Genomic DNA, 20,043 nt, shown 5'->3' on the forward strand with positions numbered 1-20,043 from the left:
CAGTGGTTCTCAACCTGTGGCCCACGGGCCACTTGTGGCCCAATCAGCATAGAGCTGCGGCCCATGTGACCTCCTCAGGGCCATAGAGGCTGTATTGGATGCGGCCCACAATGGTAAATAGGTTGAGAACTACTGGTAGCCTTTTGTGTCCTCACTGCAAAGTGGGTGGGTTACCAGCCTGAGCGGAAATGGAACCAGGCTTGGGCCAGCTAGCCTGGGCTGGAAGAACCACTAAACTTGAGTGAGAGGGTTTTGTGTGTGTGGATGGGAGGGGGGTTAGGGAAACACCCAGATAAGAGCCCGTTGTGATCCTGCAGTGAAAACAGACCCTTAGAGTAAAAATGGGGGCACAGTGTTTAGTGGGAGACTTTGCCATTCTACATCTTTGAGTAGCTGAAGCTGGAAACATTGCTATGTCTAAACAAACTCAGAGAGGATACCAGTGTGTGTGTCTTAAAATGTACTGATCGTTCTTCTGCTGGTGGCATAATTCAGCCTGTTGTCTCCGCCTCCTGCCTCTACCCCAAGTCCACATCTTATTTTCCCAAAGAAGGTTCCATGTTTTCAAAGCCGGGGTTTTTTTTTTTTTGTTTTTTTGTTTTTTTTGAACTCCTGTGTCAGCAGCTCTCACTATTTGCAGCTCCATTGATTTATGCATTAGGAATTCTTGGAGCAGCTGGGAGAGCCCGAATTTTAAAAGTCAGCCTGGTGCCTTTGGTCTCAACATCAGGATGTAACTTTCATTGGTGTTCTGTTCTGATTCTAGTGCTTTAGGGTGCGTTCATCTCTAGAATACAGAGCCAGGGCTCTCGCCAGATCCCTAGGGAATGCAAATCGAATCGCCGCAGCTGGGCTGACTTCAGAGGAGTTTTGCTGATCAACAGCAGCCTAATGTTTAAGAGTTAATTCTTTACAGGGGCAAATCCTAAACTGTGGGTGGCTGGTAGTTTGGAAACAAGGTTAAAGGAGCATGTTTCATGCATGCCTGGTTGAGATCTGGATTAGAACAGCCTCCGAAATCCCACTCGCCTGGGATCTTTTCTGATGAGCCAGTTAGTTTCATCTCACCATGGTAATGGGTGACTTTGCCTGAGCTGATCCAATGGGTGCAGGGGTAGCCCATGCTCCCAGCATGGCTCTGTCTCCACTTTGTGTGCTGAGGTCCTGGGTTCAGTCCCTGATGCAGACAAGCTATCGAGGGGCATTGTGTTACGTGGGGAATGGAATATGTGAGCTAGGCTAGGGCCGGATGCTGCTTCCCAGGAAAATTCTGGCTGTGATTTGGGACTTGCGCTCAGAAGCTTTAAAACCTCTTTAAGGAGGGGCTGGGCACTGGGGTTTGTTGGCAGGAGGATCCTGCCCAGACAAAAGGAAGTGTGATTAAAGCCAGTCCTTCCATGTAATACTGGGGATACCAGCCAGGGCCTGCGAAAGGGTAAAGCCAAAGCTATGCTGCTAGAAACAGCTACACTGGGGGGATCTGGGTACCCCAGAGACACACTCGTCGTAAATCCACTGTCCTGTGAAGATTAAGCCACATTTTAACAGTGTCCGACTGGTCTGACCCAGGCTCTAGCATGGTTGAACCCCTTCTGGGGAGAATGGGATTGTGATCGGGGCCTTGGAAAAAGGCACTTTTCACTGTAGAGCTTCCCCTGCGGGCAGGGCCCTGGGGGTGCTGCCGGGGAGAGCCAGGGAACTGACATGCCCTGGGTGTCCTACCGGTGGGGGACTGCCTGAGCGGCCCCCTGCTCTGTGCCCCGCACCCTCTGACCGCGCTCTGCTCCTCTCCCCACAGTCGTGGCACAAGGCCTGTTTCCGGTGTGCCAACTGTGGCAAAGGCCTGGAATCCACCACGCTGGCTGACAAAGAAGGGGAGATCTACTGCAAAGGTGAGCACCCCCCTTCCTGGCGTGCTGGCATCCCCAGGGCCCAGGGGGAAAGAGGACTCCAGAGCAAGGTGCGGGACAGGGTATTGCGGGTGTGCAGCTTCGGGGAGAAGTAATTGCTGACCCCAAACCAGCACAGGAGATGCTAACAATTGTATGTCCTGCTAAAATCCTGGGGGGTAGCTGATACTGAAACGTGAGTGGACAGGGAAGCAGTCCGATTGGCCCCAGAGGAGCAGGGATGTGCCTGGGGAGCACCCCGTGTATGGCAACAGCGAGCACCCGGAAGCTCTAGTGGCCTTGAGGGTGCTTGTGGGTTAATGCCGTGCCAGCCACACAGGCTGGAGAACCACTGGGTCTCGCCACATCTAGCACCTACAAATGACCTCCCCCTGCTCCACCTGGGCCATAGCCAGGCTGGTCTAGGTTTGTGGGGGCAGCTGGGGGCCTCTGGAAGGGCCAAGTGACTCTAACATGTCAGTGTCTTGCAATGGGAGTCTGTAAAACCCCTGATGCTTCTGCTTTTGAAAGAGGTGGGCAGTGCCCACCTAGTAGCCCTGGGGGGCAAGGGCATCAGTGCCTTCATTTACTCTTCCTGCCCATGAGGCTGTTGCCACCACATCCTCTTCCCCCCCGTCCCTCCTCCCCAGGGGAAAGCCAGGCTCCCTTGCAGCTGCTCCCAAAGTGCTGGAGCTGGCCGCTGGGTTGCCCAGGCATGACTGGCTGTGTGTGTCCCCAGCTCTGTACAGGGGAGCCCCCCCTGCCACTGCCTGGGTTTGTGTCCCTTCCGATTGATCTCCGGAGCGGATGATCGCACACCTTTCATTGCACCAAACTCTCTGCCAGAAACCAGAGACTCTGCGATCCCTGATTATCCTGTGAGCTCTGCCCAGGGCTTACTGACAGTGAATCTGGGGGGTTGTCACTGGATGAGGGCCAGTGTGTGGGTGGGATCTAGGAGAAGGGAGAGAGTTCCATGTGAGCCTGATCTCTGGGGCTCGGTTGGGAACACTTGTCCACATCTAGCAGTAGAGGTGAGAAATTAACCCAGGATAAACTTTAAACCCCCTCCCCTGGCAGCCAGCTAACAAGGGCAACTATCTGCAGGCTGGAGGAGAGTTGCAGTGGATAGGGAACCAGGCTGGGAGCCAGGACACCTGGGTTCTACTCCCAGCTCTGTCACTGACATTGCAGCGTGACCTTGGGCAAGTCCTTTCCCCCCCTTGTGCCTCAGTTTCCCTATTGAGGGTAACGACAGTGGCCCTCATTCATAAAGGGCTTTGAGATCCTCTGATGAAAGGTGTTAACCAGTCCCCATGTGCTTGTTTCTTCACCCTGTTTCTGCCTGCCTGAGAGATGGGGCCTAATCTGAACTCTGGGAACAAGCCTATTTCAGCACTGACCCCACACCGTAAAACCACCTCCCCTGCATCCCTATGTCCCCTGTGGCTGGCACCCCTCCCTTCCCTGTGTCGTCATCACTCATGGCTTCTCCCCTCCCGCAGGATGCTACGCTAAGAACTTTGGGCCCAAGGGGTTTGGCTTTGGGCAGGGAGCCGGTGCTCTCATCCACTCCGAGTGAGCTGTCAGGATTGGCTCCTCTGCCTCTCCCCTGCAGTGCTGAGCGCTTCGCCGATACCAAGCTCATCCAGACTGACCTTCAAAGGTGGATCAAGGCAGCCCGATCCTTCCCCCACTTCCTGCCAGTGCTTCTGTCAATAAACTCCTGCTTATTCTAACTAGACCACCACCCACTTGCCTGCTGGTTTCCTGATCCAAAGCTCACCGAACGAATCGGGAATCTTCCTGTTGACAGCCGTGGGCTTTGGCTCAGGATTGAGCAGCATAGGCCAAATGGCCTTGACACCCGCTCACACACATGCAGAGAACTTTCCACTCAGCTGGGGCGCGTCACTTTGTAGGTGGTAGGCTCACCTGTGAAACCTGGATGCTTATCTAGATCCTCTGAGGCTCTGAATGCAGCCATCCACTAGGACGTCAGAGGAGTGTAACAAGCCTTACTCGATTGTTCATAGATGTAAAAAAAAAATCAAAGCTGGCAAATGATTGGGGCTTGTGGGTGGGTTATTGTTCCTCTGGAGATAGAGGGAGACAGAGAGCCAGTGACTGATGTGAGTGAGAGATACAGACGAGGGAGAGGAGAATATTTTTTTAATTGTGTATTGTATTTAAAATACTAATTGGAGGGACAGTCCAATATAAATCACTGGCCAGCTCCCCAGTGGCATACATCGGCATAGTTCCATTGACTTCAATAGAGCGATGTGAAGTTACACCCTGGTTCTAAAACTAGTGTGCTTTCAGAAGTGGCCACTGACTCAGATTGCCTCGGTTTTGGGGAGCCAACAGGGTCCTGATCTCTTTCAGAACCACTGCAGCTCCCACTGACTTCAAATGGGTACTTGGCACGTCTGAAACTCCAGCCCCAAGCTGCCTGGTATGGTGTTCCTAAAAACTGATGCCCAGCGTCACTGGCTAACTTGGACACATTTGGCCGAGATTTCTCTTCCCGCGTTACTAACAGCACCTTAGCCTGTTAACCCAAGAGCGTGGAAAAAATCCAACTTGTTTTTCACTGTTTGTGCCACTGTTTTGTGTTTCGCTCAGCTTGAACACTGATATCCGTTTCGTGCTTGTTTCATAGTTGGTGCCACCGTGTTTGGGTTGCAAACTCTGTTGGGGAATGTTTGTATGTTTTTAAAAAAAAACGGGGCTAGTTTTGTCCTCGGTTACAGTGCTGTATAAACAGACAAATGTGCCCTGGTACCATTTTCCTTGGGGGGCTTCAGGTGCGGCTTTGCTTTCATGGGCTCAGATGCCATCTGACGCCTTGAGCAGAATAGAAAGATGCAAAAACTGACCAAGGAATACTAGAACATGGGATCACACGGAGCGTTCTTTGGGTTTATACCTAAAACTTCACTAATTCACTTGGCATAATTCCCTCCCTTCAGGGTGTTACCTGAGCAAAGCTCACAGCTTTCATTTCTCCTGTTTCCTCCTGAAGCAGGGATGTCAAGGACTCCACAGGCCTTTTCCACAGTGCGGGAGAAACATTATGTTGCAATATTTCTACGGTATGTGCCATGTGCAAGGATTGCGTTCAAGCAAAATTATGTATTCAATAAAGCTCTGAGCATGAGGCTCTTGTTCAGTCTCTTCTTTCCCTAGCAATAAGAGGAGTGATTCGCCACATGAGAGGAGAACGCCTTCTTTGGCTTCATGTGAAACTGACTCTGTAGGAAGGGAACTGGCTGCTTCCTTTAGAGACCTGGATCAAAACTACTTCATTACCTCACTGCTTGTGTCATCAGCAGGATTTGAACCTGGGCCCGTAGTGTTACAAGCAGCTATTTCCAGTGCATGCATCCGATGAAGTGAGCTGTAGCTCACGAAAGCTCATGCTCAAATAAATTAAGTCCTCGTTTTTCTTTAAGCAGCTAACTGTAGCTCAGAGGTGGGCAAACTACGGCCCATGGGCCACATCCAGCCCACGGGACCATCCTGCCCAGCCCTTGAGCTCCTGGCTGGGGAGGCTCGCCCCCGGCCCCACCCCTGCCCTGGCTGGAAGCAGTATTAGACTCTTCGAGGAGCAGCCTATGGGAAACACAGGCCATATGCTCTGCTAAGGTAGGTTACACTGTATTAACTAGTCGGGTCACAAGTGGCATGAGTTTAATCTCACCCCAGGGCCCCGATTTCTCCACCCCCCCGATGCCCAGTCTGTGGGCATCTAAGCCCAGGGCAGGCGCGACTCTGAGTCAGGCCTGGGCTGTAAGAGCAGAGCTACCTGGTTAACCCTCATTAACTTCACTCACAAATGGACAAGTCCCCAAGCACTGCAGTGTGGGTAAGGACCCCAGGCTGGAGCTGCTGCCCCCGAGGGGGCTCCAGGGGTCTGGATCCTTCCATTCACCATCTTCACCTGGTTCCCAGGAGCTCTTTCCATCACCGCTCTGGCATTAGAGCACTCCATGGGGAGGCTCTGTCTGGGCAGGGGCTCTCACCGCAGCTGTGCAGCCAGGCCCCACCTCGCAGCTTGTCTCCCTAATGGCGCCGGAGCCTGGCTAGGGACAGAGCGTGCTCTCCTCGCATGGAGCAGGGACGCCTCACTAACAGCCAGAAGTCTCCCTCGGCCTGCCTGGTTGTGCAGCAGGAGGGCCCCGCTGTTTGTGGTGCGGAGGTCAGTGCCCTACGGGGGACAACTGCCCCCGCTGTCAGACCACAGCGAGGACACTGCTGAGAACAAGGCTGAGTGGGTCTCATTTGCCCCCAAGGGATCTGTCTAAAGCCCAGCTCCCCCCTCTGCGCCATAGGGGTGTTGACACTGTTGAAGATCGACAGGTGGACAGAGCTGACGTGTGCTAATACTCGACCTACTAGGCACCCTCCATGCTAAAGAGAGGCTACGGGAAGACACAGGTTGGGGCTGAGAGGCAGCAACACAGTTGTGTGGGGAGCCCAGGGCTGGAATCGCAGGGTGCTGCAGGTCAGGATTGAGGTCCAGGGCTGTGTGTGGCTCAGAACTGAAAGTGGGGCTGGGGACCTGCAGGCCAGGAGCAAGGGCCACTTTCAGAATGGGGGTGGGGAACAGTTGTAACACCTCTGTGGGGCTTTAGGCCAAAGGTTTGGCTCCTAGCTGGACCCATAGGGATCCAGAGACCTTTTTGTGGTAAATGGTATTGGTTTCTTTGCCAAATCCCCAGCCACCACCAAGGGGCAGGGTATGCTGGGCCCTGATGATAGGACTTGGTAAAGCACAAGGCTGGTCCAATCTACCGTGCCCTTCAGTTACCCTGGCACAACTGGGGCAGACTGATCTGAGCTCTGATCACTGGCTCCATGACAATGCTGGGAAGTTGTCCCTATACCCGCTGGCAGCAGGACTGTGGTGTTAAGGGACTGGCTCCGCTCGGCTGCTCCTTGGGAAGGGAAGGGCTGGGGCAATTCAGAATCTGAACCCAGCAGAGTTGGGTGAGTGTCTTTGCCCTCTGCTGGCAGACTCCTGGGCACTGCAGGCTGAGATACCAGGAGGGGCTCCAGGGCCCCAGCCATTAGATAGGGAGGGGAGGGGAGGGGGCTGGGAATTTTCCCACGGAATGCATCTGGATCAGAAGGTTTCTCAGGTGCAGGTGGAATTTTGAGGGGGATGGGTAGAGAGAGGCCAAATGACCCAAAATAGGCAGTAGCTAGGGCCATCACCTGGGAGCACTGGGTTGAATCAGGCAGAGTAGGTCCCCTACATCCCAGATGAGGGCCCTAACCACGGGGCTATTGGCTTTTTTAAAAGGTCTTGGTTTCCTCTCAGGGCAGAACAAAACCAAATCCCCAGCGCTGATGTTTTCTGTGAAAGGGAAGTGGCGTTTTCCAGCCAGCTGTAATGGGGAGGTCACTTAAGAGTCTGGCACGTGTCTGTTTGAAGCAAGCTTTTCTCCCCCCTTAGGTAGGAAGGTTGCCCCAGTTGTTAGTGTGTTAGCTTGGGACTGGGGAGACCTGTATTCAAGGCCCTGCTTTGCATGAGCTGGGGCACGTCCCTTAGCCTTGCTCTGCCTCAGTCCCCCAGCTGTACAATGGAGCTAATACCCCACAAGGGCCCACAACGGTAAATGCGTTACAGGCTCTGAGGTGCCCAGACGCTTCTACGCTGGGGGCAAGATAAACACATGAGCCTGATTCGGCACAAACGCTGGCAGGTTTCACAGGCTGGGCCGGGGCTGGTTGGGGTTGGTTTGGCCCATGTACACTGTTATCTCCGTGCATGGAGCCCAAGGCGATGGGGGGCTATGCAAGCGTTAAGGCCAACGGAGATGTTTGCTGTATTATCCCCGCACTGGGCGAGACCTCTGCAGTCACTGCCTCCGAGAGACCATGTCCTCTCTCAGGGCTGTGCTCTTGGTTCCCTGTGCAGTCCTGGCTCCCCGGCATGCAAAGCCAGGCTAATCTAACTGGGGATCCTCCCCCCAAAACACCCTCCTTCCTTTGCTGGTTTGCCCTGCAAATCAGAGGGGCGTTGCGACGAGGCACGGCGGCAGCAGTGAAGCAGAGTGATGCTGCCACCGTCTCAGGCATTGCTTTTGTGCGGGTGGGTTGTGGCACCATGTCTACAGGACCCCACGCTATGGGTGTCCCTAAACTGCTGCCTGCCAGAAGCTGGGACTGGACAACAGGGGATGGCTCACTTAAGAATTGCCCTCTTCTGTTCATTTCCTCTGAAGCACCTGGAGCTGGCCACCGTTGGAAGGCAGGACACTGGGCTAGATGGACAATTGGTCCAACCCAGTGTGGCCGTTCTTATTGTCCGATCTGATCTCTCCAGAGAGAACATTCACGGTAGGCCAATGGGCTACGATCTCTCTCTAATACTCCCTGCCCAGCAGCAGTCGGGGCTGTGGTTTTATATCTGGGTTTTCATTGCTTTCTTTTATACCATCTCCTTCCTCCTCTTTCTCTCCCTTCTAGCGGGGGTCACTTCTCTTTCCTCCTTTTTCTTTCTCTCTCTTCTTTGCTGCATTTCATTATGGCCGTGGGAGGGCCGAGGGCCGCCATGGGCTGACCTGACAGCGCAGTGACATCTCCCAACCGTGCGATGAGCTCACTGCGCTGGGACATCGCACCGTGGTGACACCATGCTATGGCCAGGTGACCTCACAGCCCAGGAGTCTCGCCTCTTAACCCATTGCAGGGCAGAGGAAGCGTTACTGAGAGCATGGCATGGATGCATGGCAGCTACAATTCTGGAAGAGTCAAAGGTGGCCACAGCCCAATTCCAAATCACACACACAGCGTGCTCCCTGGATTTCCTTGCACGTAAATGTTCCAGTGGACTGGGCTGGGGGGTGGGGGTGCGGAAACGGTGACAAAGGGACAGTTGCAGGTCTCTGACACCAGGTGGCACTGTGGAGTCATTGCAGAGAAGGGCCCTGCTCCCTTCCGTTCCCATAAGGGGTGATTGTGTTGCAGGCCAGGAGAGGGGAATTTGAGGCCCAGGGCTAGACAGATTTGGGAAGGAAGAGGCTCTGGCTGCAGCTCATGTCGGGGCATGCTGTCATGAGTCAGCACCAGGATGTGATGCTCTGGCGTTGTCACAGAGTGCAGGAGGTGCGGCCTGTCCCCCTGCTAACCCTGACCTGGCCTGTGGTGCAGGGGACAGACCATAGAACCGCAATCCGACCCTTACAAGCACCTGGGTTTTCCCAAGTTGCAGTTGCTTCGTTGCTACTTCTCATGACCTCGAGGACTCTGGGCTGCCCACATGCAGCTCCGTTATGCGCCAGCTCCTTGCTGCAGCCCCCAAATCTAGCAGCAAGGTACCTGCCAAGGTCCTGTTGACACTGTAGAAATGTTCTGTGCAACAGCCCCCAACATGGTTGAACCCTGGTCAGTCATGCAGTGCCCTGTGCCTGGTTCTTCCTGCAACCTTGGCTTATAGGCTGGGTCAGGGGCTTGGTTTGATCCAGTCTATGCTGCAAGATCAAACCTTCGGGGGGGGGGGGGGCGGGACGGAGGGGACAGGGACACAACTGTAAAGTGTGGGTTGGATCCCTCTTGGTTGACATAGAGAATAACCTACTACCGCTGCCAGCCAATGGTCCTTTAGCTCAGGTAGGAGAGGTGTGTGCTTGCGTCCTGGGTTCAACTCCTGCAGGGGGCTGTAATGTAGTACAGGGTAGGTGGGACTGAAGTTAACCCCAGGAGGTCCATTTGTGCTTTTGGTTACTCCAGATTTACCCCATGTGAGGCAGGGGGGAATTGGCCCTTGGAATCATTAACTGGTTCCTGGGTACAGCTTCCGCTGGGATTTGCTGCCCCAGCCCTTTTAATGAGGAGTAATTAGCCGTGTCTCATTCTTACCACAGACTCGCAGCTCTGGCCATATCCAGCAGCTGCCCTGGGGCTGCGGATGGCTGAGAAATGTGGGTGATCAGTGGCTGCTGGCTGCATTCAGGGAGGCTCTTTCCAACAGTACCTGCGCTCCTCTCCCCTGGGCAGCACCATCGCTAGGATGAAGGGAGCAGCTGGAGGCTTTGCAGGTGCCCGCTGCTCTCCCAGTGCCATTCAAATGGCAGCCGGGCCGGGGTGGGTGGGGGGTCTGAGCCATTCGTGTGGCAGCCAGCCCAGCTCTCCTCAGCCCTGGCCAGGGGCATCCTCCCACCTGCGGCCCTGGACCCTGGAACACAGACAGCATGTGGGCACCTCCCCAACTAATTCCTGCCAACCCAAGAGCACAGTGTGGGCATTTGTCCCCCTCTGGCAGCTAATCTGGCTAAAGCCTTCTTCTGCTGCCTGCCCAGCTCTCTGCTTCTTTAGCTCAAGCAAGAAAGGCTGGTGGGTTTAGTGCTGAAGGTCCTGGATTCAGACCCTGCTGACAACACTGGAAGGGGTGGTGACATCTTTATACCACATGGCCCTGATCTCACATCCTGCCCCTGTCAGTGGGGGATTTGCCCTGGTTTCTCTACCCCCCAAGCATGTGATGCTGGCTGCTTGCCTCACAGACCATCCCACCAAGCCTGTCATCTTGCCTTTCCACTGCTACGAGCCCTGTCTAGTGTCTGCTTTTAGAGGATGACAGCCTACTACTGCCGTCAGCTACAAGAGTTACCCCTTTAGCTCAAGTGGCAAAGGCCTGAGTTGTAATGCTGAAGGGTCTAGTTTCAAACCCAGCCCACCCCCACCCACGCATCCACCCCTCCACAAAGCCAGAGGGAAGCACCAGACCATAGCAAGGCCCAGGAGACAAGAGGGAGCCCCTTTGTGGGGATGCGCATATGTGAAGCAACTGATCAAGCCTATGTGTGGGGGTCGGCAAAGCTGCACGCAACCCCCCTAGGTTGTTCGTATCTGGGGCCACTGGGCCTGCCTCCTGCTGGGGTTCATCCTCCAGGGCGTGGCAGAGGCTGGGTGCGCCAGGCCTCTGAGGCATGGTCATAAAGAGGGGGCAGACCCCCACCTGGCCCCGCTGCCACACACAGGACTCAGACCCCACCTGGCCCGGCTGCCATGCGAATGACTCAGACCCTCGCCTGGCACCCTTGCTGTGCAAACAGCTCCAGTCCCGGGCTCAGGTCGCTGCTGAGCAAAGGGTGGATTTACGCTGCCCTCCTGCCAGTGATTCAGGCCTCAAACCGGCACATCAGCCCTGCAAACCACTAACCCTCCCCCTCACCCCGGGGCTCCGGCAGCCAGGAAAGCCCAGGGGTGGAACCGGGGCTGCTCCGCAGGGATCCTCTCCCTCCCCGGCCGCGCGTGTGCCCATTTGTGAATGAGTCCCAGCTACGCGCCGAGGCCGCCCCCAGCCTGGCCCGGCCCGGCCCGGCCCGGCCCGCGCTCGGCTGGGAAGGGTGCCCGTCAGGCAGGAGGGGCGCGGGGCCAGGCTGCGCGGGGGAACATGCAAGCGGGAAGCGGGGAGGCAGGAGAGCCTGGGCGTGCGGCGACACGTCCCGGGCAGGGCAGCGCGGGGCCAGGCGCCCAGGCGGCGCCGGGGCGCCGGGCTCCCGGGGATGCCCCGGCGGGGGCCGGCCCGGCGGCCGTGGCCCCCTCGCAGGTGCTGAAGGAGGGGGTGCTGGAGAAGCGCAGCGGGGGGCTGCTGCAGCGCTGGAAGCGGAAGCGCTGCCTGCTGACCGAGGAGGGGCTGCGGCTCTTCGAGCCCGGCGGCTCCCGCGGCAAGGAGCTGGGCTTCGCCCGCATGCGGGCGGTGGAGTGCGTCGAGTGGAAGCGGCGGCACGTCTACTTCACCGTGGTGACCGAGGGCGGCGGCGAGATCGACTTCCGCGGCCCGCGGGAGGAGCCCGGCTGGAGCGCGGAGATCGGGCTGGGGCTGGTGCGGTTCCAGAACCGCCGGGCCATGCAGAGCGTGCGGGCCCGGCGCGGCGGCGGGGCGGGTGAGAGCCGGGGGCCGGGCGGCGCGGCAGCCGGGGAGAGTGATCCGGGCGGCGGGGTGAATCCGGGGCTCAGCTCTCGGCTCCTTGCTTTGGAACGGGCTCATGTCCCCGAGGCAGCGAACTTCCCTCCAGCTCGGCCCCTGGAGGATAACAACTTTCCGCTGCTACCAGCCCAAGGGGTCACTCCTTCGGCTCAGCCAGGGAGGTCTCCGCTGAGTCTTTGCCTTCCCCCTCTGCTGCTGCAGGGTGTTACCCTGCCCACGCCAAGGGTGATGTGCCAGGCCCCCTTGCCCTTCCCAGAGCCATCCCAGCCCTCCGTCTCCAGGCCCCTCTTTTCCCGCCGTGTTTTCATTGCGGGGCCTATCGCCTGGTTTCCCGGCATGCCCCCAACTCTTCGGGGATTTCAGAGGGAGCTGTGGGTGCCGGGCTGGGTGCTGCATGTATTTACCCTGTGCCAGTCGGGGGTTAGCCTCCCACAAGGGCCCTGGAGCTGCTGTTTCTGGGACTGGGGGGGGGAAGAATTTCAGTTCCTCTCTCTGGCCTGGCGGGAGGGGAAAGGAGCGGGGTGGGAGGGGGCCAGGCATAGATCGTGTCTCCACTGAGTGCCAGGACAGGGTTTCCGTAGCCTTTGCCTGGAACCTGGCCATGGGCTGATGAACCCCCTTGCTGCACGAGCAGACTCCGCTTCACCCGCGGGTGCAGGCCCTTCCCCCAGGCAGTCACTTCTCTCCGTGTGCCAGAGCCCCGCTACAGGACCCTGCCTTCCTTGCCCTAGTGCTGCTGACATGGGATCCCAGCTGGCAAGCCCGGGTGTTTCAGGACTGGGTTGCCAGTGCCCTCACCCCCGCCCCCTGCCTTGGAGACAATGTGCCAGGTCCCGCTGCCGGCCTCCTGGGCATGCTCCAACCTGGGCAGGTGCTGGGACAGCTGCAGATCCCCATGCCTGGAGCAGCCCTGAGCGCTGTGGTGGCTTGGAGTGTGGGGGAGAGGGGGTTGGATGGGAAGCAGCCAGCCCTGGCTCCTAGACCCCCCTCCAGCACGTCCGCCAAGCCCCTGGCTGATTTCCAGGCACTTGGCACCGCTTCTGTGCGGGATTGGAGCTGGGAGGGCTGATCCCTCTGCACGGAGAGTGGGGCAAGCTCCCCGCCCCCGCCCAGGCTAGTGACAGCATCCACACGATGGGAGAGGTCCCCTCCCAGCATGCCCTGGCCCTCGGGGTGGCTGTGGTGACCACAACCCTGCTGCTGTGAAACTTGGAGCTCTCAAGCTGGAAAACACCCACGGGGCTCTTTGCTCCCACAGCCCCAAAGCAGGGCTCGATCCTGCGGGGTGCCTGGGAGCCCAATTCTCCACTACTCCCTTCCTGTGTTTGGGGCAGGGTGGGGGGCTTCAAGCCACCTTTGCTCTCCCCCTGGTCTGGGCCTGGCCAAGCCCCAGGGTACGTCAGAGCTCTCCATCTGTCCTGACTCGGGTGGAGCAAGCCATGGCTTATACCACAACCCTGTGTGCGCCCCTCTCAGCATATTCCTCTGGCCTAAACCCAAGCTGGGGCCAGATTCCCCCAGATGTAAATAGGTGGAATGCCCCATAGACTTCCCCAGAGTCTATCCCACTTACCCCAGGTCTGAGCTGGGCCCCTCAAAGCCCAGATGAGCTCCCAGGTGCCCATGCCAGCCAGTCCCCTGGCCCTGAACTGGGCAGCCACCCTCGCTAACCGGTGTATTCCCTTTGGCAGCAATCCAGTACGACACAGCCCCGAGCGGCCAGGCCACAGACCCGGAGGGACACAAGGAAAGGACGGGGATGCGGGAGGGGCGCTCGCTCGCTGGTGAGGAAAACGGAGTCCCTGGCTATGAGTGAAAGCAGGGCCCTGGCTTCGAGAGGGACAGCCGGCGTTTCAGCGCCAAAGGCCCGGTTAGCCTGGACCACATCTGCTACCAGCTGCTGCGAACCTCCCCCCGTCCCTGCTGAGCCATAGGTGCTGCACCAGTCTGCAAGCGCTCCGTATAGCTTGGCCCAGGGATCTGGGGTCCACTGGTCCAGTCAAGGGCCTGCTGGAGAGGTAGGAAGAGGAGCACCCAGCGGGATAAAAGCCCAGGATGACAGCAAGAACCAAAGCAAGATTGTTTCACGCCTCACCAGCCTGCTGCTGGCTGGACGCCAGAAGGGACTCGACTGTGCCAGTGGGCCGGGGAGCCCATCCGGCACGCTGGACCTGCCATGTCTCTGCTGCCCAGGCTCAGCCAGGCATCTTCGTGATCCAGAGGAGCATCTCTTCCATCTCGTGGTGACAAGCTGCCCCGTAGCTGAGCCGGCTGGGGCCATGATGAACTGGAAGTCAGCTGCCCTATGTCTCTTCTCCTTAGACTGATCCTGCGGACTGGAGTAGCTGGCGATCCAAGCTGAAGATGCAAAATTTCAGCATCCAGAGAATTAGCCTGGTGGGATGCCAGGGTGTAGGTGGGGGTGGGTTCCTGAGCAGAGTGATTGCGTGGTGCCGTTCCCCTGTTTGGCTGGGACCTGTGTGATGACAGGCTTCAGCGAGAAGGCGTGAGCCTGTCTCGGCCGGTGACCTGTCTGGACAGAGGGGTTGTGAGGACGGCCCTGAATGAATTCCTCCCTTGGTAACAGATGGTGCAAGCGCTCGGATGCCCTGCCCCACTGGGTCAGACCGGCTCCCCTGCCAGGATGGGGAGTCACTGCTGTTGGTGTGTCGGGACAATCGACAATGCGGGCCCCTGGGCCACCGACAGCAATGGGTGGTTTGTGTCTGGAACGCTTTGGTCATCAGACGGTGCCCATTCCGCACTCTGCTGCTTCCTGGTTTGCATCTTCACCTTGTTGGGGTCGGGGCAGTTCCCCCTGTGCACAGATCTGCCGATGCCCCTCAGTCCTGATTCGCAGCCCTCTGCTTTTCCGGCCCTGGGCTCCCCCCACCCCACAGATCTGCCCCAGCCCCGGTTTTGCACCCTGCTGTGCCCATCCTGGGCCTCCATGCGAAGGCCAAGCTGAGTGGTAATTTTGTGACAGGGACCAATAAACGTTACAGGGATGTAAATGTTATCCTTCCTCCTCTGCTGTGATCATTTGTTGGGCGGGGGGGTGGCCCCAAAGAAGGAAGGGAACCAATTGACAGCCCAAAGCAGCCATGTCCTGAATGCTCCTTGTAAAGGATTTTTTATGAGATTAAAGATGACCACTGGGGATTGGGATGAAACATTTGAAGTAGAGGTGTAACAATCTGAAGGGGAGCACTGGAAGTGTTCTGTTTCACGGCTCGCACACGCACAAGTGAGGTAAAAACACAAACACTCTTGCTGGAAGGTTGCACCGGCCCACGCCTTGGTTTCTGAGAATTCATCGTGGTAAACCAGAGAGACAAAGCAGAGAGACACACCTCATCCCACCATTTTCTAGGCTGCTTCTCTCCAGGCTGGCCAGCTGCTGACTGATGCAGATCACGCAGCTTCCCTCTGAGGCCCCTAGCCTCCAAGCAGGACCAGGAAATCCCTCAAGCTTAAAGTGATGGCTTGTTCTTTGTAACCAGTTTCCAGTACACCACAGCAAGGAGTCCCATGGATTGTCCCATGTGCTACATCAGAGACAGGCCTGGGCTGTGATGATGCAAAGGGGGCTGCAGGTCACAGACAGACCCAGCTGGTCTCTCTAGCTTCCACAGCTTGCACTGCCCTGGCATTGCACGGTGGCCTGGGCTGATGGACTGCCAGGGGGCAGGAGGAATTCTCAGATGAAGCCTGGGAGCCTGAGATTAAAATCAAGGGAGAGTCTCAAAGACCTGAGAGGTGGCAAACAGCTTAGAAAACACAGCAGCAGCGCCAACAGGAAGGGCTAGTGCTGGCCAGAGGGGCAGGGAGCCAGCCAGGGCCCACTCTCAGCCCATGGCCCCCTGGGGTTAGGATTCCCCCTGCGCCAGGCTTCACAGTCGGGATTCGGTGGCATTACAGGGGTGCCCAGGCCTCATGCTGGCTCTGTAGGCAGGGGGAGGCCACCCACTGTGCAAGGATGCTTGTGCAGTTCCCTTTGCGGGGGCTGATGAACCACCCCTTCCAGGTAGCATCCTCCACCGCATCCACCGCACCCTGGGACCTTTCATTGCGGGCCTGGTAGTGAGAGGCCAGTTCCCTAGTGCCAGATGGTTCTTGCCCTATATGGCATGGCACTCCGTTGCCAGTTGATGGGCACTCAACCTTCCTTATCCTTCTAAGTAACAATGAGGTCTTGGGCCTTGCTCTGGGGAGAGCGGCAGGGGTGGTTCGGTGGCTCCCCAGATTGTTCACCAAGCGCCCACAGCCTGGGTGAAGCTCTGGGAAAACACTGGCCCTCAAAGCCTGCTCTGCTCCACCTGGTCTGAGTTTGACACAAGTATTTTGCAAAGCTCTCACAGTTGGGAGGGGAGCACCTGCCCCGCATGCCGCTCCGGCCTCATGCAGGAGGGTGTGTTGAACGGGGAAGGGTTAACATCACCCCTCAATGTCCCTGGACCCGGCTGGGTGCAGACCCATCCCTGAGGGGAGGCAGTCGGGAACTCTGTGAGGCGGCCCTCCAGAATCCAGCGGCGAGACAGCCTAGAACGCAGAGACGTTGCAGCCTGGAACCTCCGGAGGGAGGCTGGAGCCTTGTGGGGAGACAGGCAGGGTTTCTCTGTGGCCTGTGCTGCTCTGGGCACTTATCGTTTGTCATGGCTTTGCTGCTGCAGGGTTTGCAGGGACCAGGTGTCTCGGTATTTAAAAAACACATTCAAGCATCTGCTTCTCGCTCTTGTGTCCGTAAAATGCAGCCCTGCGGTGGGGGACTGAGCTCCTCTCCCGCTGCTCCGGGCAGGCACGCTGTTTATGGGCTGAGCAGTGGGAGCAGGAAGGACGTGGAGCGCGGTATTGGCAGGTACGAACATGGAGCAAGGTGCCAGCTCCTTATCAGAGGCAGGTTCCTCTGGAATGCGAGACAGACCCCCAGAGGGGAAGTGTGGGTGGGTGAGGCTATCTGCACCAGAACCGCAGGGGACAGGGGCTCTATGCACGTCCGGAGCGAAGCCGAGGCTTGTGCTGCCCCCCGGGGCCAAGGTGTGAGGCAACACTCCTGCCTCTTGCGGGCTCTCCTTGCTCCTCCCCCGTGGCTGGGATGGCCGTGAATCACTCAGCCCTGGAAGGAGATGGAGGTCCACGCTCTCAGCTATTTCGAAAACCCAGCGAGTCTGTGGGTGGAACACGGGCATTTCCACATCCCGTCTGCTGGTCCCTAAGGATGTGGTCGGTGCAGAGCATGGCACAGCTGGGGTCAGCTCCTCTTGGTATCCGCTACTGGGGGCGGTTCCTAGCCCCCCGGGGTCCCTGTAAACTCTCTGCCAGCCGGTGATGGGGACTAGAGCAGACCCATCAGGAGCTCAGGGTTACCCCATGTGCGTGTATCTCTGTACGTCCTGCACATTCTGCAGCTGGGACTCTGAACCAGACCCCACTGTGGCTCCCTCAGAGCTGCCAGCCCCTCTGCAGCACCTCAGTGGAAGAGCCATAGGCCTGAGCCGGTGATAGGTGTTCTCCCCAGCAGAGGCCAGTGACATACATGCCCGTAAGCCAAGTCGGGCACACGCTTCCCGGGCGGGGATAGGTCGCTCTCTGCATGCAGCCTGTTTTCTTGCTGTCGGTGTGGAGAGCTAGCGGAAGGGAGGAAACACATGCAGTATGTTGCCAGCTCTCACGATTTTTTTTTGCCAGTCTTGCGATATTTATCGTTTTTACTAAAGCCCCAGCTCCCGGAGTCATGGGAGTGAGTGAGGACCTTGGCTCGCATTTAACAACAAAGCGTCCAGTCCTGGTTGCATAGGGCAAGCCGTAAAGCATGACCCAGGAGGCAAAGAAACAGAACCCAATGTTTTTACAAACTCTCCTGATTTTTAAGCCAGGCTGGTATTTCGGGGCCTGACTCGGGAGTTGTGAGTGCTTGGGGCCGACATGCTGCAGGGGTCACACTCCACAGGGGCGTGAATTCCCACATGCTCCGCAACAGCTGGAAGGCAAAAGCTTTATTTGTTTCTTCACCTCCAGCCTGGGACAACACCCTGTAACAACACACAAGCACCGCCCCACCCCTGGTCAGGAAGCAGGGCCTGCTGCAGAGCCGGCCTGGGGCAACCTAACAAGCACAGCCGGCCTGTAGCAGGCTGCCTGTTCGGCTCCCTCACCGGCTTGGTCTGAGGAGTCAGCAGACTGGCTCCTAAGCCCAGCAGCCGCAGAAGTTCATTTGTGCTCAAAGCAGTTGCCCACGGTTGCAATAGCTCCCGCGCCTGTTGCCCCGCAGCCCTGCTCCCGCCTTGGTCTCACTCTGACCCTCAGCGCCGATTCCTGACTCTGGCTCTGACCTTTGGCATCTGGCCACTGACTCCTACTCTAACTGCTGTGACTGTCCAAGTCCCAGTCTCTGATAGCCCCAACACGGGTACCCAGCTATACAGACAGGGAAAGCACAGCTGGAAAAGCAATCCCCACCCACGCAAGGCCCCCCATTCACACTAATGCCCCACAATCCCCTGCCCTTGTGATCTGACTCCTGGCCATTCCGTGATTCTGTAAAGCTGAAGGGGCCTTTCTTACCTCCCCGCCCAGTCGGGCTGTGAACAGACTTCAGGTCTCAGCTGCAGAGTCTGGCTAAACCCACTCCACAAAGCCCCATTTGCTAGAGAGATTCTCCCTAGCAGGAGTGGCTCAGGCAGGGCCCCACACTAGCTGCCCGTGTCTCTGCTGTTCTCTCTTCAGGGAGCTGTGCCGGGAGCTGGAGAGAGGCTGATGGGCAGACGGGCAGCCATTGCCACGAACAAGTGAAAAAGACAAATGGGTGATAAAAGGGATCATTAAGGAAAGGAGCGAAGTGATGGGTGTAGGCCACTCTGCTGGGTGTACCATGATCCTGGTCTGCCCTGAGACACCCACCCACCCCGACGCATTTCTGCTGCTGCTCCTCCAGCTTGCCCTCCCAGACCCCCTCTCCCCCCTTGCTATTCCTATTGTGGAGTCTCTCCTGAGCAGAGACCAGATGCTGCAAAAACAGGAGGTTTGTTGGATGTGGATAGACCCCAGGGACTTGGAACGAAGCCCCAGACATATTTCGTGGTGGGGCTGACCCAGGAGAGGAGTGGTTAATATCCCAGCATGCTCTGGAGCGCATTGGACGTGGGTGAGAGGCTGAGATCATTTTACTTTCTGCCTTTGAGGGCTGAATTTTAATATACAGTTTCAGAGAGAAAGGTCACCAAGAGTCTGCAATGAGCACGCAGCAAGGACGTCCCAGCCAGGCTCCTGCTGACTATGCACAGGGGAGGGGCCGGCTCCAGCCACACCAGCCCCTTATACTGGGCTAGACTGGGATCAGCCTCATGAATCCTGTGAGTAAATCTACACCGCATGCAGGGAAACCTCACACTGAACTCTGCCCCCAAACAGGGACACCACACAAACACACACACAAGCCCCAGCTCCTGGAGTCAGGTGAGTCAGTGAGATTCTTAGCTTGTGGAAGGGGACTGTTGCCCCCTTACTAATATTCAGTGGGGGTGTTTTGGTTGGCTAGCTCCCAGTACTAAAAGGGGAAGGGTCTATGGGAAACCAGGACCTGAGACTGATAATCCCCAGGAACAATGGGGAGAGGCCAATGCTCCAGGTCAGCCTGAATGACAGGGTGGGCAGGCTAATCAGAGAGTCAGGAGGCCAGGGAGGTCCCGTGGGGCCGAGCTAAGGAGAGAGCAGGGGCCCAAGCTGAGCTGGGGAGCAGAGCTGTGCCAGATCCAGAGGGACCAGAAAAGCAGCCCAGAGAGAGCAGACCCTGTCCTGGGAGCAGAGCTGCAGCCCCAAAGCCAGAGGCACAGCCCTGGGAGAGCAGACTTGCCCTGGGAGCAGAGCTGCAGCAACCAGAGCCAGAGGGGCCAGAAAAGCAGCCCAGGGAGCAGGTCAGTGCTGGGAGCAGAGTCACAGAAGCAGCCTGCAGAGCAGACCTGTCCTGGGAGCAGAGCCGCAGCAACCAGAGCCAGAGGGGCCAGAGAAGCAGCCCAGGGAGCTGGAGGCAGAGCAGTAGCCGTGCAGAGACCGAGTGGTGCAGCCGGGGCTGGAGCCGTCCGGAGCTGGGTGCGGTGAGCAGCTGGGGAGACCGAGGGGGACCCTGGGCAGTGGGCCCAGCACAGGGAGACGCCTCAGCCAAGGGGCTCTGCAGGCCAGGCTTGGATCATAACCCCGACAGGGCGGGGG

General features: G+C 57.7%; 2 protein-coding genes across 2 annotated transcripts in view; both read left to right on the forward strand.

Moving 5' to 3' along the window:
- CSRP1 (cysteine and glycine rich protein 1) overlaps positions 1–5,052 on the forward strand; it is a 41,344-nt gene extending 36,292 nt beyond the window's left edge. Inside the window, exons 5-6 of the mRNA XM_073319631.2 lie at positions 1,799–1,892; positions 3,395–5,052. Coding sequence (XP_073175732.1) covers positions 1,799–1,892; positions 3,395–3,471 — 171 coding nt within the window. The 3' untranslated portion in view covers positions 3,472–5,052. The remainder of the gene's footprint in view (positions 1–1,798; positions 1,893–3,394) is intronic.
- A 5,991-nt stretch (positions 5,053–11,043) lies between these two features.
- PHLDA3 (pleckstrin homology like domain family A member 3) lies at positions 11,044–14,854 on the forward strand. Its single transcript, XM_073319630.2, has 2 exons — positions 11,044–11,791; positions 13,527–14,854. The coding sequence occupies exons 1-2, from the start codon at positions 11,173–11,175 to the stop codon at positions 13,649–13,651; spliced, it is 744 nt and encodes a 247-aa protein (XP_073175731.2). The 5' UTR covers positions 11,044–11,172; the 3' UTR covers positions 13,652–14,854.
- The last annotated feature ends 5,189 nt before the right edge of the window (positions 14,855–20,043 follow it).

The sequence above is a fragment of the Lepidochelys kempii genome, chromosome 21, assembly GCF_965140285.1.
Source record: "Lepidochelys kempii isolate rLepKem1 chromosome 21, rLepKem1.hap1, whole genome shotgun sequence".
Classification (NCBI taxonomy): Eukaryota; Metazoa; Chordata; order Testudines; family Cheloniidae; genus Lepidochelys; species Lepidochelys kempii.